Here is an 18275-nt window from a genome sequence, read left to right as displayed (position 1 = left end):
ATATAATCGGGCTCACAGGATGTAGACTGTGGATATAAGCTTGTCATTGGCCGCCTAATTCAGACAGGATTTTGGCTTTATTGGAAGATGCTGAATGGCTGCGGCAAAGATAAGAAACATTGTCCGATTCAGCCTTAAGACTTTCACAAGCATTTTAAAAGGTTGTCTGCCTGGGATTTAGTGATGAATGAGTTTTTCAAAGATGATGTAATGGACAAATTTTTGACAGTGGAGTCTTAAATGCTACTTTCAGTGAACACAAAATTATTCTAAAACTACAACCGGGAGAAGCAGCAGAAGAAGGCTGAAGTCTTGAATGAGTATTTTAAAAGCACTGCATGCCTATGTCTCTTACTTTTAACAAGATTTTGGATTCTGGCATTGCTCCTGATGATTGGATGCTTGGTTTATTTGTGCCAATTCATAAGAGGGAAGGTGACATCTGGGGTTGTAATAATTACAGAAGCATCACACTCTTGAGTTTCTCTTGGTAAACTGGTTACACAAGTATTAAATGCAAAGCCATGTAAGTTCTGTGAGGATAATTCTATCCTGAGGGAAACTCAGGCAGGATTTAAAAGAGTTACTCCACCATCGATCAAATCTTTTCTTACTGAAACCCTTTGTTGATTTGTATTCTTTATAAAGAAAATGTTGTTTTGTTCTTTCATTGATTATAGTAGGCATGTGATGCAGTCTGGAGGGATGCACACTGGCTGATAACAGCAGGTATTAATGCTAAATTCTTGGTTTTATTAATGAAAATGTACAAAAACATCAAATCATGCATTTTTGTTAATGGGGCTAAGTCTGAGCTTTTTGCAAGCCTTGCAGGAGTTAGACAGGGTGAAAAATTATCACCATTGTTGTTTGCATTGTTTATCAATGACCTATAGGTCTATGGACCACAGAATAGCTGTGAGCCTATTAAACTGGAAAAGTGTCTGTTGTTTGAAAACCAAAAGTACAGGCAGGCTATTTGTAATTTTCGAGTGAACAACAGCAGTATCCCTAAAGTCACTGCAAGATGTAAAGGGCTGGACAGAAACCAGATGATCCGCAACCTCTATAGTGACAATCGTTTGGGAGACGAGTATCATAGTTTGTTTGAGTGTAAGACTGGAAGCGTGATGAATTATAGATAAGGTTACAATGGAAGAGGAGAGCGCTGCTCAGCTCTGATGGCTGGTCTGACAGGTGCTCTGTGGCGAGGCAGGTAGAAAGAACGACATTCTTTAAAAAGGAGCCTAGTTTACAAATAACTTCTGGCTCATAATAATAATAAAAATAATAATACATTTAATTCAAAAAGGTGCCTTTCAAAACACCCAAGGCTGTCTGATTGTAATAAAATTAATTTAAACATAGATAGAGTGGTTAAAATAATACTCTGGCAAATACCTTTAGCTATATAAACAAGATCCTGCAAGTCTCATATTATGCAGACAACCTTGTATAACAAAACAAAACAACACAACAAAAACAGGTACTATGTCTTCAGGTGAAATAATCTCCATCTTCATGGATGAAGATCTAGAGACGATACGTGTTGGTCTGTTAGACTGCCGATGCTCGAAGAATTAATATATGAGATTACTGTATTTCACCTGAAGACGGGGTGCTTTGTTCATCTCCATTAATCTGAGACTTCTGGGATCTTGTTTTTAATTAAGGTATTTGCCAGAGTGTTATTTTAACTGCCTGTTGATGTGTGAATTAATTTTGTTAATACAATTAAATAAGCCAAATGTTATTTGTAAATTAGGTGCCTTTTTAAGAATGTCCTTCCTTTGTTTATGTATCATTTGTTGTACTTTAGCCATGCTGTGCGCCATCGTTTGTTATTACTTTATGTTATGTTGGTGATCATGGTCTCAAGTCACATAAATGTAATACACAGGAAACATGTTACTGTTTTCAAATCCGTCTCTACGTTAAACTAGTATCTCCACATTTCGTGCTTTGCTTAAAACAACAACCTCCGAGCTAGCAACTTAAAAATGCTAAAACATCTTTTAATGTTTAATGTTTTCTTTTGCAGGAAGCCATTTTAATGCCAGGCTTGCCTCCCCATATATGAGTGTTCCATCCTAGTTCCCTCCCAACATTATTTTGCAAGATTACCGTCACTGTGTCCTGGGTGTAGCACTGCCAAATATGATTGAGATTAGTTTAAATAAGGACAAACAAGCCAGAGAATTCTTTTCCCTTAGTGTGGAATTAGGATGATATCAACCAGACTTTTCGCTAGTATTGGCCAAAGCAAGATATGTTTGGCAATGTGAGACAACGGGGAATATGAGAAATCTGATTCTTCCTTGCTCATGCAAACACCATATTTTGAAAAGAGTGGTGCAGGAATGAGTCAGAAAACCTGCAAATGAGTTCATTTTAGCACTACTGGTTTCCTCATCCTGAAGTCAGGTTTTCTGTAATAGGTTTTTGGATAAATGCCTCAAATAAGGTCTGTGGTTAACACAAGCTGAAGAGACTTTGACATTTTGTTCTGCGACATAAAATTAGACAGAAAATACCTCACTTGTGAATTTTGAAGCTTTTAGGCATCTTAAAAAAACGGTTAATAACAGGATGCCAAATGAGACAGAACGTCATCATACCGAACATAGTTACAGCCTCGTTGTGGTGGCGATGTTAAGTCATGCAACCGTGGAGTAGTTTGTTTATAAATTAACGATAAATTTTTACTTCTTGTGTTTGCATTTATGCTTCAAAAATCATAAAAGTGGTGTTCATTTGCGGAGATTATCTTGCTGAACAAGTATCATAAACGTTTGTTTGCCACAGAGCTCATTTTCTGCGATTATCCAGAATCCAATGGAAAAATCACATTGACGCTAACTTCTGTGTCGGCCTCCAAAAATGTCATCCCTGCAGCACTCTATATGATCATAACCACGATAAGCAGTAAGAACGGGTTATTCATGTCCATGTAAACACGCTCAATTATGGCTAAAATAGGACAAAAGTAACTCTGCAGGACTTTGGAATACATTTAACATTTGGATCACAACTGTAGGCAACACATAACCTAATATTGTGAGTGTGTGTGTGAACATGATTCTCTATTCATTGTTATACCAGAAGAATTTTGAACATTTATCTTCTGGGTAGAGAGTAACACTTTCCTTTTCTTGCTAAATTGCACAAACAGATTCATTTTTTGCACCTAGAATACATCAATTAGGCTGAAAGTAAAACGTGTCTGCACCTGAGCTCTCTCTGCATTTGAGATGCAAATAATGTGCACCCCCTTGTCACATAAGAGATTTCAATTTTCAGAAAACACAGAAAGTCTTCATGCTTGTAAATTTTTCGCATGGCTGAGCCCAGACATCCTGTTTAGATACAGGCATTTAAAACAACGTTCTGACACTGTGCGTTTCTCGTCTGTGTTGTCAGTATCAGTAAATCGTCATACCCTGAGCTGGAGGTTCTCCACCCACTGTCCTACCACCTTATACTCTGGGGTGGAGGAGTTGGTCATCTGGAACTGGAACAGGTCATAGCGTCCTGGAGCGTCGCCGTTCTTGTTAAACACAACAGAGGTGCCGGCGCTGCCTGTACAGAGTGAGAGAGAGAAAATGCTGAAAAAGGAGAGCAGGATAGAGAAGTGTTAGACGCTGGTGTGACAGGACACAGCACCTCTTCTAATAAGAGCAAAACATGAACTTTTAACCCCCCTGCCTTTTACTGTGCAGTGGCCCACATGGACCACACAGAGGTCCACAGAGTGTTTGACTCTGTTACTCCCAGTTAAAAGCTCTGAACACAGTGACCTGAACTTTTATGATAATCACGTACAGGGAAGCAAGCTCCCTACTGACCAATATAGCGCCTCCTCACCTGCTTCCTATGCATCATCACGGCCACACAAAGGCCTCTGGAGGAATATATTTTTATATTCGAAACATGCTTAGATATATGAACTCTCAGCTATGCTCTCATATCAGAAATTCAAATGAACGCAAACCTCTGCAGGTTAAAGGTAATGCATTTCAATCACAGAGTGGACAACAACAGGAGATGTAGGGAGGATAAACAGGTCAGCCAAAGCATCATACGGTCCCCATCTGCTCTCAGTGTGCAGCAGCCTGTCTCAAGCAGAGCCCTGAAGATTTAACTAATTAGCTCAGAGAGGACTGCGGACACCTGAAACATTACGCATGAGGAAAATGAGATTTTTAAATGTGTATTTGTGCGAGCTCTCAAGCCTGTCAGCTGCTGCCACGTGTGCACATCACTCAATTATGGCTGCAGAGTGTGTGCAAGATAGTGTGTTAATGTAGATGTCAGTCAACAAGAGATCTCCTTGCCGGAGTAAATGTTGAATGGCATTAATGGGAAAAAACGGTTGTACTCTATTTCATACATGAGGTCTGCATTGTTGATGAGGTCATTTTTACCATCCCACAATGCTGAGAGAGAATGAACAACTGCTGCATTTTACAAGTCTATTCACCTTGGCACTGCATATAGAAGCTCGTAAGCCTGAATGGAGATACCATTTTCGAAATGGGACGGGGGGAGTCTGATGACACTTGGCATGGGAATTAAGTACTTTAATAGCTCTGGCTATAAAAAGTGTAGAGAAAGGACCACGAGCATATGTCCAAAACACTTTAGGGAACATGTTGTCTTTTGTATCTGGAGCAGAGCTTGTGGCTTTTGGATGGAAGGCCGCTGCACCTTTTCAGCCAGAAGGGAATTTCATCTCCCTCCAGTTTTACAACCAAGGACACTTGTCATTGAACATGCTACAAAAGTTTCAGGCCAAAACACTCTTGTAAAAGAAGAAAGGCAGAGGTAGTAAGAGAAAAAGCCCATTTCAGGTGACAGTATATGGGGCCATTTTAATAAAACACCGTAGACAAGCACCCGAATGTTCCTTTTTGACTTTGTGACACCATTGTGCATTACAAATTTCAGTTTACAAGACCTTAAGTGTCCATTTCCAGAGCCACAAATCCCTCACTAGCTGCTGTTATGCAAAGCGACAGCACATATATTCCTCATCAACAATGCACAAATGGCACCACTGGAGTCATTTGACCCATCGGTCTTTCTGTTTAAAAGTGGCACACTAATTCATAGGTATCCATGTGTCGGCACAGAAAATGAAGCAGGACGGCTGTTCAGAATTATTTCAAGTGTGCTTGTGAAGCCCATAGTGAAAACTCTCTCAATGTGAAAACCAAACCAGAACCCAGTGGGTGGCAGTCACTGTCCTGTCATTTCTGCTTCCACCACACAGACAGTAGACTTGTTGACACAGTGTATAAAGATGTTGACAAGGTATTGACTCCTGTGAGCAAAAGCTATGACAGGGATACCATTCTCACACGACGCCCTGGCAAAGACATACGGCAATACAAACACACAAAAGTCATTCAGCAAAGTGACATGAGTGATTGGGCACTTGGCGCTCTTCAGCTTTAGAGCAAATAATTAAGTGGTGTCTCTGTGTGTGCAGATAAAAAGGCATTAGAAATTCCTTTCTGTTTTCTGTTGCCTGATATTTTCAAGGGAGCAAAATAGTCTGTGTAGGCTCCTTAGTGAGAACGCTGTCTAAGATGAAAGATTTATGCATTTGCATGTGGCTCTGAACTAAGACATGACAAAAGTGCACTGCTGCTGTGCTGTGCCGAGCAGTGTGGGTGGACTGGGGATCCACTGCTGTGTTTCTCTCGCATCATTATTCTCTCCTTTTTTTTCTGCCTCTCACTCTTCAGCTCTGTGACTCCGGCGCTGTGGGGAGACCAACAAAGGAGGCTTACACTCCTTCGCTCTCAAACATACATTAACAGTGGCACATACACAGGATAATGTGCGTGGTTCCAGTCTTTAAATGCAATAAGGGGCAGTGAGATATGCCTGATGGAGCCACAACAGAACAACCTCTACTTGCCAGTAAAAAGGTTTCGGAATTCAAAAGCGTAACAGGAAAAAGTATAGGAGGTGGAGAAGGTAGTGATCTTATTTTTGGCTCAGTTGAAATGAGCCGCTTTCTTTGTCAGTGGCACACTGAGGTAAATGTTTTCCAGAAGCTGAAACCCCCCTAAACAAAAAAAAAAAAAAAAAAAAAAAAGTCAGCACAACCCCAGATGGTTATTGAGATTGGACAGCAGATTCTCAATCCCATGCACGAATCTGCACTTAGTTAAGGTCTCCTTGTAATTTTAACACAGCGCAGGCAATTGCATATATACTGTTACTTTAGTTCCACCTTAAAATCGGAGAGATCCTCGCCTGCTGGAACTCTGCACTGCTGCCATAGCGACAGTGTTAAAGAAAGGCAGGCAGCTCTTTAGCCTTTAGCTCACAGACAGAAGTTTGTTTCCACATGTTTTTATATATATAAGTAATTGTAGTAATTATTCTGAGAAACATCAATTTGTTCCTCACACTTATCAACAAAATATGCATAGGAACTTTTATTTGATCAAAATAATTTAAAGGCATGATTTTGCCTGTTATATTTATAATCTGTTAAAGAATAATTCTGGTGAGGTTGTATATTTTTCTCAGAGAATTATTATTATAAGCACATCAGTGCCACGTGACATGTTTCTTAATTGAGATAAGCATGGGCACTGTTGTTTATTTTGATCCTACATACACTGCTCTGCTACTGGAAATAATCACGAGCGCAGCAATTATGTTTTAATCTGCAGCTGAAAATAGTCCCAAAGACATGCATTATTTGGATATTTTTGAGTAACATGTGCTAACAACTACAGTGCCCTGCTATTTTAGAAAATGACAGAGCGATTTAAAAAAATGAAAGTTATGACTTGTTTCTAAAGATTTAAATCTTCAGTAGCAATGAATAGGTTTGGGGTAGCAGCGGTATATTGATATTGTATATTGTTATCGTGGTATGAAAATTGAAGGTAATCAAACAGTGTATGTTTGCTTATCTTTGATACTGAAAATAAAAAAACAACTGGACGAAAAAATGTCCTTATTTTTGTTATTTTCTTTTTACGCATTCTTCCATTAAAAAATGGCGCCGAGTTTCAATTATGGTAGTAACATATATTTGTTAAGAAAACCCCCCCAACTTTTTTTCATTCCTTTAATGGTGATTCTGACTGATAACGATAACAATTCTGTAATACATAGTTTCACACCAATGCAACTCGATGAGACGGTGTATCAGTCCTATGCAACAACTCTCTGTACTTCTGTTCTGATTTCCAGCCTTTTTGGCTTATTTAGTGGCTGAATATAATTTGTAGCTTCTTAAAATATGAATGAGGATAGTGGTAGTTCACAGTGCTGCAACTTTTCTCTGCAACATTCTATAAAGATTGTCTTGTCGTGAATCATTGGTCTGAACTGGGCCTTGATGACTAATGGGGATGACAGTTATTGAAATCAGTCCAGTATTGAGTGACAGCTACAGCGCGGCAGCCGTAGTCGCGAAACAGACTGCGATGTAACCATTTGTACACCATTCAGGTTCAGATTGTTATTCTAAGTTTCTGACAACTTATGAAGAGGATTCCCCCAATGAGACCTTTTTGCTAAAGAGTTAGATCTTTCTGCCTAACCAGAAACAGCCTCAAAATTACTTTTGCCAAACCCATCACACTCCATTTGAATGAACAATAATTTCATTCCTGTAAAACACACTTCATTCAGAGTTGATAGAAACAAAATTAAACTCGCAAAAGCCATCTCGGTTCATCTTTCCAGTGTCGCAACCATCTCAGGCTCTTATTTGATTGAAATAAACCCTTAATTTACCATGTAAGATGTGAAAATATGCGGGCTCCATACACGCTAAAATTACTGTATTTTTAATGGAGTGTGGTGGGTTGGTGGTGGGGATATGAGGGCTGTTTCAGGTCAAACAAAAAGGATCTTTCTCTTCAACAAAAAGGTCTGTCTCTGTAGGGATGCTTTCCATAAGTTGTCAGACACTTGTAATGATAATGTGAGCCTAGCAGGGACGAAAACAAGCACTTTTAGTGGACATAAATTAATAATGCTGACATGCCCAAAGTGGTTACATTGCAGCCTGTTTTGTTGCTGCCAGCTGCAGCCCTATCGCTCAATACTGGACCAGCTTCTGTTACTCCCATTCGTCACTTAGACACCAAAACATGGGAAGGTAGGGTCCAGGTTAAAAAAATACCAAAGTTATCCTTTAAATGCTGGTAGAAATGTCATAGGGTGGTTCCACACCTTTAAATCACTGCCCACAGCTTCGATTTTTTCAGCGATAGAAATAGGTCTGTGTGGTTGGTTGGAAAAATTACCAAGCCAATCAACGCTTTGTAGGGGATTACTAATGGGGAAGTCTTCTTCCTGTGCCAGACAGAGTCAGACACATACCCACATCTATGAAAAAAAAAAGCTACTGAAAAACAACAAGCGTGGATAACATCAACAAGACAGATATGTCACTCCCTACAGATTGGTTAGGGCAAAACAAAATAACCCTCCTAAACTGAAAGTGGCTTATATGACATAAAATAAAATGGAAATTTAATCTTATTATATGGCCAGAAATGTCAGTGTTCAAATTGCTCAGGTACTAGCAGCACCTGCAGCACAAGAGATGTGCTGCAGGTGCAAGAAAAACAGCCTGATTTGAACTTGATTTGCTTCCTAGTTTGCTCTTTTTAAATACTATAAATAGTCATAAATGTGCTAACTTTTTGTAGCTAAAGATTTTTTCAGTTATTAGCAGACTATCTATAGTATGCCTATGTTACTTTATCCATTCAATCATTTAACCAGACAAGGAAGGAGTAAAAAAACATATAGAATGAAATGAACACTGGGATCTTTAGTGATTAGTTAGTACAATACATCTATCCCAGTAAAGTACCTTCCTTTTTCCACATATCTTATCAAACCCCACATATCATCACCATCACAGTGTGTAATACTTGACAAAAGAGGCACAATGAGCTGGGTCCACCTCTTAAAGTAGGCCATTTTGAGACGGTTACACTGATTCCTTACTTTAAACAGCTGAATCTTATCTAGAACATTCTGTGAAGACACAATGTACTTCAGAGGAGCCTCTAATGATCACTGGTTGACATACATGGCTGCGCATTTGTAATGACAAAGGTTTCTCTTGTTTTAAACTCATCTCCCATTCGGCTCTCTTCCTCCAATCACTTCTGCATTTCAGAGCAGTTGTCATTAATAGCTATTTGCCATTAATTGTTAAGTATCTTCCCCATCACTTTCTGTGCAGGGCTGAATAATGTAGAGGTTCAAGTAGTGGCAGACCCATAATAAATCATATTGGCTCAAAATATCACTCAGATCCAGAAAACGCTGTTGTGCTTTGAGCAATGAATAAAAATTGAATGAAAATTTATATTGTTGCCAGCCCACAAGAAACTGCATTATGGTGCATAAAACAGAGGAGGTGGTATTGACTTATTACCCATTTGCCTACTTTTTATAGTCTGAAACTGGGATGACTTTGGCTCTTATGTCTACAGTTTTGTTTTTCTCTAGATTGCTTTTTAAATTGACAGTGCAGATTGGTATGGACACAGCAGCTTCGAGTAAATACTTGGAGGATAAAGTTGTTCAACATTTTAAGAAATGCACTTATTATTGCTCTCAAGCCAAGACAGATGAGACGACTCATGCCAGACTCGGGCCTGTCTGGGTCAGCTGTTGTTTGAGCTCAATGCCAACATTAAAGTGATGTTGTTGGCTTGCTAAAAAATGCATGTTTGAGGGAATTTGATGGATGTCTGCAAGTTTAAAGCAGTTCTTAGATATACTGTGTTTAACTGGAACTTGTAAGCTTTTGTTTTTGACATGGAGGTTATGTATACATTGTCTTGAACTTGGGAGCTCTCAGGAAATTTCCACCTACAAGGTTGTGGCTACCACAACAGGGGGGCGTTCATATGGATTCTTATCATAAACACTGTAAACTCAACCCCATTTGAGGACAGCAATATTTTGGGATATACTCTTATTTGCTTTGTTGCTGAGAGTTAGATGTGAAGATTGATACCACTCTCTCCCCTGTACAGTAAGTATTTAGCTGGCGCTAGGAGACAGTTAGCTGAGCTTAGCGTAAAGACTGGAAACAGTGGGAAGCTGCTAGCCTGATTCCCTTGAGCATTAAAAAAATCTGCTCACTAGCACATCTCTCAACCTCATTAACACATTTGGCCTTATTTAGTAATATGTGCGTAGAAATGTTCTCACTCTGCACATAAAACAAGTAAGCACACAAAATTATCGTCGGATTCATGATGTGTGTGTACCAGCTGATTTTGTTCTTACTACTGTGCGTATGTTGGTGACTCAGAATCATTTTAAATTGACAGGTGCATGTCCGCTATCTACCTATTTCTCTAAAGGAAATATGTTTGCCTCGAGGTGTATCATGGAGAAAGTAGTTGTTTCTACGCACATATTGAGGCCATGACACACCAGTGTCGGGCCGTCGGTGAGTGTCTGCATACGCATTGTTTGTGAATAATTCTGTTCGTTTAATTTGTACAAAAATAACATCTGATAAGCCAACAATTAGCTGTTTTGTGGGGGCTTGTGTTGCATTGCTATTTGAGTGCATAAGTGCTTTTAAACTAAGAAGTATGGCAAGACGCAGTGCACTATGAGTTCCAGTATGGTGTCCTCTTGGCTACATAGAAGAGGAAGTTTGCCATCTCTTTTCCAATGAAAGTAGCTAGCACTAGTTTCAGAAGTTGCTAAAAGTCACCAGATGACGTCATATTTTAACATTAATGACGTCGTAGTGCATTAATTGAAGCATTTAAACTTTGCTGAATTAGATTCAATAGAAAAATCCTCAATAAAATACTTGAATGATATGAGAGCTCTGGTGCTTATACTGTAGTGCACCATGTCTTGCACTTCCAATCCAGAAAGCAAGAGTGTCAACGCAACCTTAGAAACTCACTACAACTTAACTCCCCTGACGACTGCAATTACTCTGAGTAGCATGCATGGGAATGAATTACAATAAAATACACATCTTTCGCTAAATTTGTTGCTAATCCCTTTTTAGAATTGAATAGGATCTGAAAAGTCACCAAATCTAGTGATAAAGTGGCCAAGCTGACAACACTGAGTGAGGGGAGGGACCACTAAACTTGTGAAAATGGCAGCAGAAGAAGCTGCCTGGCAACAGCTCCTAGCTACAAAGTACATACCCCCCCGTAAAACCACAACTTGTTTTCACGCACTGTAACATGTTAATTATTGAGCTTAAGAGGTGAGCCACGCTAAGTGTTTTCCCCTGTTTCCAGCCTTTGTGCTAAGCTAAGCTAACCAGCTGTGGTCTGTAGCGTTTTATTCAGCATACAGACATGCGATGGGAATCAATCCTCCCATCTAACTAGATAAGAAATAAGAAAACAAATAAGCATATATGCCAGAATGTTGAACTATTCCTTTAATGAATGTAGGAGGGTCAGTCGGCTCATTTAAACTAATTTGTTAAAAAACTTGTTGGACCTCATTATGTTGAGTTCATCAGTGTTTACACACTCGTTTAGTCAAGTATTTTATTCTAATCTACAGTTTATTCTATTAAAATGTCCTTGAAAACTCTGCTTAAAGTTATAAAATAACCAATTTCACTTATCTTATCCTTGCAGTCTGTAAGCGTCTGATGACTTTTATGATGTGTCACTCACCGTTGAAGCTGGTGTTTCGTATGTACTTCAGCAGAGTCTTTCCCTCAGCAGACTCCATTTGTGGACAAACGCCAGGATGATCAGGACATAAGTCCCTCTGCATGTTGTGGAGAGCGTGGGCCATGGCGTACACCGCGTCAATCACAAACTGCACCTTCCCCTCCTGCTCGTACTTGGAGTCCATCCCGATGCGCTCTTGGCCTGAGGGAAGAAAAGGAAAGAGGAGGACTTATACACCACAAGCCGTTAGACATTACATCCGCTCAGCAGTCCCTATCATCCCCAGCTCCATTTTTATTCCTCCATTTTCCATTTGCTGCCAGTGACTTCAATTGTGATTTTGTAGGAATTACACCTAAAGGGACAATGTCGCATAGCGAATAAGGAGACACATTTAATTCCCAAGTGGAAAATATCAAGCTGAGCTGTGAGACAAAGTGTTTGTGACAAATACAGCAGGCTCAGATTGAATTACTGCGGTGTATTACAAAGTAATAGACCGCTAAGAACAGACCTCACTTGTCCCATCAGCAAGGTGATGAAGATCACCATGAACTTTAGCATCACACACTTCTACGGTGGCTTCCTGCTCTTTCATATCCTCCTCCCAGTGCACTGCCCTTTCACTATGGGCTGCCGTAAAGGTTTTGCCTCATGCTGCTGATACTCTGCCTGAATACGTAATGTACAGACTCTGCTGAATTTGTTTTTCTTACAAACTGAATTGGCTATTTTCTTTCTCCTTAGTTTCAAAGAGTGAATGAAAATTATAACAACAAAAATACTACTTTTAATAATAATCATAATCATCATGATCATCATCATTATCATCACAATTTCAATGTTCAAGCTCCCAGTTGACAAAAATGCACCATCAAGGAAACAACTCTGAATACTAAAAGACAATTTTCTCCTCGATGAGAGCTGCTCATATCTCATATGGAGAGCTCAGCAGAAGGGCAGATGATGTTAAAAGGACACATATAAGAATGTGGACTTGCATAAACTAAGGGAGGTCAAAAGCAATCTGTGCTGACATTTCAGGCCATTTCTCAGAACTTAACATACATTTCAGCCCACACAACCTTTTTGCTTTTCGGAGCTCTGCATAGGCTGCTAAATGGACAGTCTCTGAATGCAAATGCCTCCCGTTTGCGTTTAACATTCATAAATATCACCTCGCCTTGACGTCTAAAAAAAAGAGGATATGGAGACAGTTGTAGAGCCAGAGAAGATAAAAGACATTTACAGGCATTTTACAGAGGGTTGGTGGGGCTGACTGAGTGGACGTGCATCTTCTGTCTTTGACGCATGATAAAAGACGCCAAACAGGAGATTATAAAGGAAACAAAATCCTTCAACAAACAGTAATTTGTGTCACACTGCCATTACCGTCATCACGTATGCAAGCAAGATTAATACAGCATCCCACATCACAGGCATCATCCTTGTAGATAATGAATGCAGTGCAATGCCTGTCACACCGTTGACAGGCAGAGTTTAGGTAACACAAGAATGCATCACTGTTAACAACACTGTCATTAATGTGACCACAAAGATGGTAATAAAGCAGAACGGGGGCATGAGCAGCATTCACTTAGCTCTCTGTCATTTTGCCTGTAATTTCCAACCTAAATAAAGTGTACTCTGGCTCTGTGCAGTTAGTACACACGGCACGACTGCTGAGCCGTCAAGGTGACTGGGTTAAGGGGGAAGAGAGGGAATATGGGATTTAAGAGTTACAGGACATTAGCCACAGGAGCAGACGGTCTGTAACTGTAGTATGACTAAGACGTGGTGCATTATTATTCTAATAATAAACTCGGCCTGTCCTGCACCCGCTGGGAAGAAACACCTGGTGTTAGACTTTCTGGTTGCACAGTAGACAAGAGGGGTGGAATTAAAACCTCAACAGTTGATCTGCAGCTACTAATGCGAAAAAAAGGTCAAGTTCACATCAACCTGACAAGGCAGGGTGAAATTATGCGGCGTTTATTAGTGTAGTACAGAAATGTTCGTGTCAAAAACTCATGTACCTGTGCATTTACGGCTCGTATCCTCTCTCTTCGAGGCACTGAGGAGCCTGCAGTCAAAGTTCTCCTCCCAGAACTCAGCAAACCACACGTTTCTGCGGTTGTTCTCGAGGGTGAGCCCAGTGAAGTATTCATCAAACCCTGGGAACAGAGGAAAGAGGAGAAGGGCTTAGTTCCGGACCAATTATCAACCTGGAGGAAATGAGGTGAAACTTGCTGCAGCGGAGGTGTGGTGGCGGTGGTGTGGTGGTGGCCGCTAGGTGTTGGAAGCACACCAGCAAGCACTACTTCATCAAAATTTGACCACTGTGGTTCCTCTTCCTCTCCAGCCCTATGGAACTTTAATCACCTCTTTCATCTAGGAAATTACATTAATTAAAAAACAGGATGCATAATAAATAACGCAGGGATTGTAAGTGGTGCCGCAGCCTGTTGCCTCAGGCTGCGAGGTCCTGCAGGTGCTGAACAGGTTTTCTTCTCTTCATTAAATCAATGACTATAGAAATGGATTGAAGGCATGGTGTATTAGCCTAACAATAATTTCAACAGGGATTAGCGTGCCTGTATGACGCTTCAGAATCAGAATCAGCTTTATTCTGATAATGAATCATTAGCTCCAGGAGAGGTAATGTGCTGCACCAAAGGAAAAAAAGCCTGTATGCTACATTTTGTTCTCTTGTTTGTGCAACTTTACCACCCAATGTGGGTCAGAGAGCTAAGCTGGGACAAAACTTCACCGCAAGATTCATGGTGCTGTACTTTATATTATTCTCTTAACTTTTGTTTCACATTTTTCTGTCGTGAGAATAATCTGAATTTCACATTTTAAAGTCTCTCTGTCTGTGTCTACACGCTCCGTTCTCTAGTCATATCAGATGAGTCGTGGGCAGAGGTGATAATGGCTAATCAGAGCTGGATGACTCAGCTGATTTTCTTTTCAAAAGACAATCAATGATGCATGGTGGATTAATAATATTCTTGCTGCCTTCAGAGTGTACATTTGTCCTGGCTAGACCTCCCCTAATTATGGGAAGCTTCATAAAACGCAGACTTTAAAATTTCCTCGATTGTAATGATGAGTGGTTATTAGGATTGTGACACTGAACAGAACTTAAAATAGATGGTACATGCTGCTGTGAATATTCTATTTCTGTGGTGAACTTGTACATCATACAGTAAAGTTTCCTCCTTTTTCTTGTGGGTGAACTTCAATGGTTTTGTATGCAACATTCAGAGCATCAACGTAACAGCAAGCTATCTGCTATTTGCTACATACAGAGGGGTAATGGCATCCTGAGCAAAGAATGAAGTCACGCTCCCTCTGTGTGTAGTAATTCCAGTAGTAATTCCAAATTTCTCTGTCCTTTGTTGTAGTAGCCGTGCCAACTGTGCGTGCATGTTAAAGCATGTGAGCCCCAATGTGTGTATCCCACTGGCTGGCTAATTGTCGCTGCACTGCACTGTGCTCACATGGCGGTTACCACTAATGATGCCACACATACCCACAGTGGCAGAACAGTGTTGGCACAGAAGCCTTTGGTCCCTCCCTATGTTAATATTGTTGGCTCTGTTCGCACTGTTGCTGTGTTTGCAATTTTTGCCCCGTTACCATCATTCGCTGCTAGCCCCCAGCACAGCTACCTCCACGTGCAGAGCCGTGTGGAGACAATCCTGGCCCAGACTCTGAATCATGGGCCCATTTCACACCTGGTATTAACATGCGTCCCGGGTGATCAGATCACAAGTGGACAGCTCTAAGCACAGCCATGTTTGCACCCCATGTGTGAGATCCAATCGCTCAGACCACATTTGGAGGGTGACTGGGCCGAATATGGCCACAGGAGCCGCCTGCTCAGCTGACATCCTTGCTTATCCGACTCCCCTACAGGATGAAAGCTCTCTGATGCTACAGTGACACAGGTTAAACACAGTACTTAAGAACCAACAGTTCAACCACTGACCGGTTACCACCAGCTAACAAAGCAGCAGCAGTTAAACAATCCCAGCAAACTAAGATCGACTCCGTTCTGTAATGTTAGCCATGTGATGCTAACAATTAGCCTTGTGTGTGTGTGTGTGTGTGTGTGTGTGTGTGTGTGTGTGTGGGCGCGTGGACTGCCACCAACTGCCCCCTAGCACGGAGCTCACACTCCTGCAGCACTAGTCTGCAATGGTGGTGAATGAAATGATGTAGGCCAGTGGTTCCCAATTGGTGGGTCGCGGTCCAAAAGTGGGTCACAGGTTCATTTTGAATGGACCACAAGTGACTCGCAAACATGTCAGCTTTACAAAAAAAACACACTCTATTTATAAGTACAGTGAATTTACAGCACAAAGCTTTTACTCTGAAGTATTGTTTCCTGCTGTAGAGTGAGGGACTAAAAAAATACTTAACAGTGCCCGACAACATGGTCAAAGCCAAGTATGGCGCCGAAGGTATTAAACTGTGTGAGCCTAAACTAATGGACTAAGGAGAAATCTGGACCTTGTGGCTGGACCACTTGGGAACCACTAAGGAAGACCATGTGTTTATTTGCACATACAGTAGGGAAGTGCGATCTGATCACAAGTGGTCACTTGATACGCATGTAGAGACACATTCTAATGCCAGGTGTGAACAGACAGAGCTGTCAACTTGGGTTTGGATCACCCAAGACGCATGTTACAGACTGTTTATATCTGGTATTAACTTACAGTTTTAAAGAGATATCCACTCCTAAGCTCTTAAAAACAACTGATATTGGTGTCTATTTTGAGCTTAATGACAGAAAATGTTAAAGATAAATGTTTAGAATTTTGTAAGACTCATTATTTTTGTTTTGTTTTTAAGGCTATACAGCAGAGACCAGAAAATCCAATTTCCCCATAGACAAACAGCCGGCTGAAATCAGAGACAAAGTGAATAAGTAAAACCAGGCTGATGAATATATCTGTGACAACGGCAAAAGGTGACACGGTCTAAATTTATTGGTTCCAGTATCTAATAAAATCTACAGAGTAGCCAATTTGTCCAAACTGACTTCAGTCTGGTCATGTACAACCCATGGCCAAATGCAACAACAAGGTCACACCTGTTCTCTGAGGATCGTCCAAAGTCATTGTGAGAAATGTAGAAACGGATGAGGCAGAGGGGAATGTGGGTGCACCAGGATGTATGTGTAATGTGAAAGGGGTCGTTTAAAGTGATGAACCCACAGAGAATTATCACCTGGCTCTGCAGTTCCTCTCAGCTCGGTCTTTTTTAGCATCTTGTAGTTCATTGTTTTGGTTTTACAGCCTGCATTGTTACTGGCCGAGCTGTTGCAGACTGTTTTAACAATGCCCCCATTAACATCTACCTGGTGAACATAGTGAGACATCAAATGCTAATTTTTATTTTTACAGATATTTTTGTTGGTAGAGACCAAAAACAGAGCTTAAAGGACACTGAATATTGAATCTGGCAGGTGAATGCTAATAGGTAGCTGTTTGCCCACACATTCACAGTATCTACATCTTTAACTTTATGAGGTGAAAACAGATTGTTATTTCTAAATCTCGTTGCACTGCCACCCAAAAAACAATTATTACATGTTTAAAGCAGCTGTAATCAATACTTTTGTATTAGCAAGGGATCACTTGTCTACTTGACCCAAACCAGAGTTAGGAGGAGAGAGTTAATATTGCAGGCGGCACGGTGATGTGGTGGTTAGCACTGTCGCCTCACAGCAAGAGGGTTCCTGGTTCGATCCCGGGTGTGGGAGCCCTTCTGTGCGGAGTTTGCATGTTCTCCCTGTGTCAGTGTGGGTTTTCTCCGGGTATTCCGGCTTCATCCCACAGTCCAAAGACATGCAGATTGGGGATACGTTAATTGGTGACTCTAAATTGTCCGTAGGTGTGAATGTGAGTGTGAATGCAATAGTCTGGCGACCTCTCCACGGTGTACCCCGCCTCTCACCCAATGTCAGCTGGGATAGGCTCCAGGCCCCTTGCGACCCTCAAGAGGATAAGCAGTTAGAAAATGGATGAATGGATGGATGAAGTTAATATTGGACTTACATTCATCTACTGGCCAAAAACATGACTCCAAATATATCATAATGTTGCTTTGTCACTAATGATGTTTGACTTAAAGGGACAGTTCAGTCCAAAATAAAAATAATAATTAAAAAAAAAAAAAAAAACCATGCACATTTTTCCTCTTTCCTGTAGAGCTATTCATCAGTCTAGACTTTTTTTTGTGCGAGTTGCTGAGTGTTGGAGATATCAGCCGTAGGAATGTTTGCCTTCTCTTGAACATAATGAAACTTGATGGCATTCAGCTTGTGGTGCTCAAAGCACAAAATAAAAAATCAAAAACATTTGAAAAACTCAACAGCAATGTCTCATTTCAGAAATCATGACTTAGGTACTCAAGATAATCAACCAACCTTGAAACTATTTTCTTTCTACTAAACTATCAATCAATCAATCAATCAATCAATCAATCAATTTTATTTATAAAGCCCAATATCACAAATCACAATTTGCCTCACAGGGCTTTACAGCATACAACATCCCTCTGTCCTTTAGACCCTCACAGCGGATA

General features: G+C 40.6%; 1 protein-coding gene across 3 annotated transcripts in view; it reads right to left on the bottom strand.

The window, feature by feature from the left end:
* The window catches only part of LOC126403077 (metabotropic glutamate receptor 7-like), a 163401-nt gene that overhangs the window by 32213 nt on the left and 112913 nt on the right, over window positions 1–18275 (bottom strand). For all 3 annotated transcript variants that reach the window (XM_050065504.1, XM_050065502.1, XM_050065503.1), the window contains 3 exons: window positions 13712–13849; window positions 11676–11876; window positions 3440–3579 (listed from right to left, as the gene is read on the bottom strand). In XM_050065504.1, coding sequence (XP_049921461.1) covers window positions 3440–3579; window positions 11676–11876; window positions 13712–13849 — 479 coding nt within the window. The remainder of the gene's footprint in view (window positions 1–3439; window positions 3580–11675; window positions 11877–13711; window positions 13850–18275) is intronic.

Source organism: Epinephelus moara, chromosome 16, assembly GCF_006386435.1.
Source record: "Epinephelus moara isolate mb chromosome 16, YSFRI_EMoa_1.0, whole genome shotgun sequence".
Taxonomy (NCBI): Eukaryota; Metazoa; Chordata; class Actinopteri; order Perciformes; family Serranidae; genus Epinephelus; species Epinephelus moara.
Note: the sequence above shows the minus strand (reverse complement) of the source record. Positions and strands in the feature narration are given on the sequence as shown.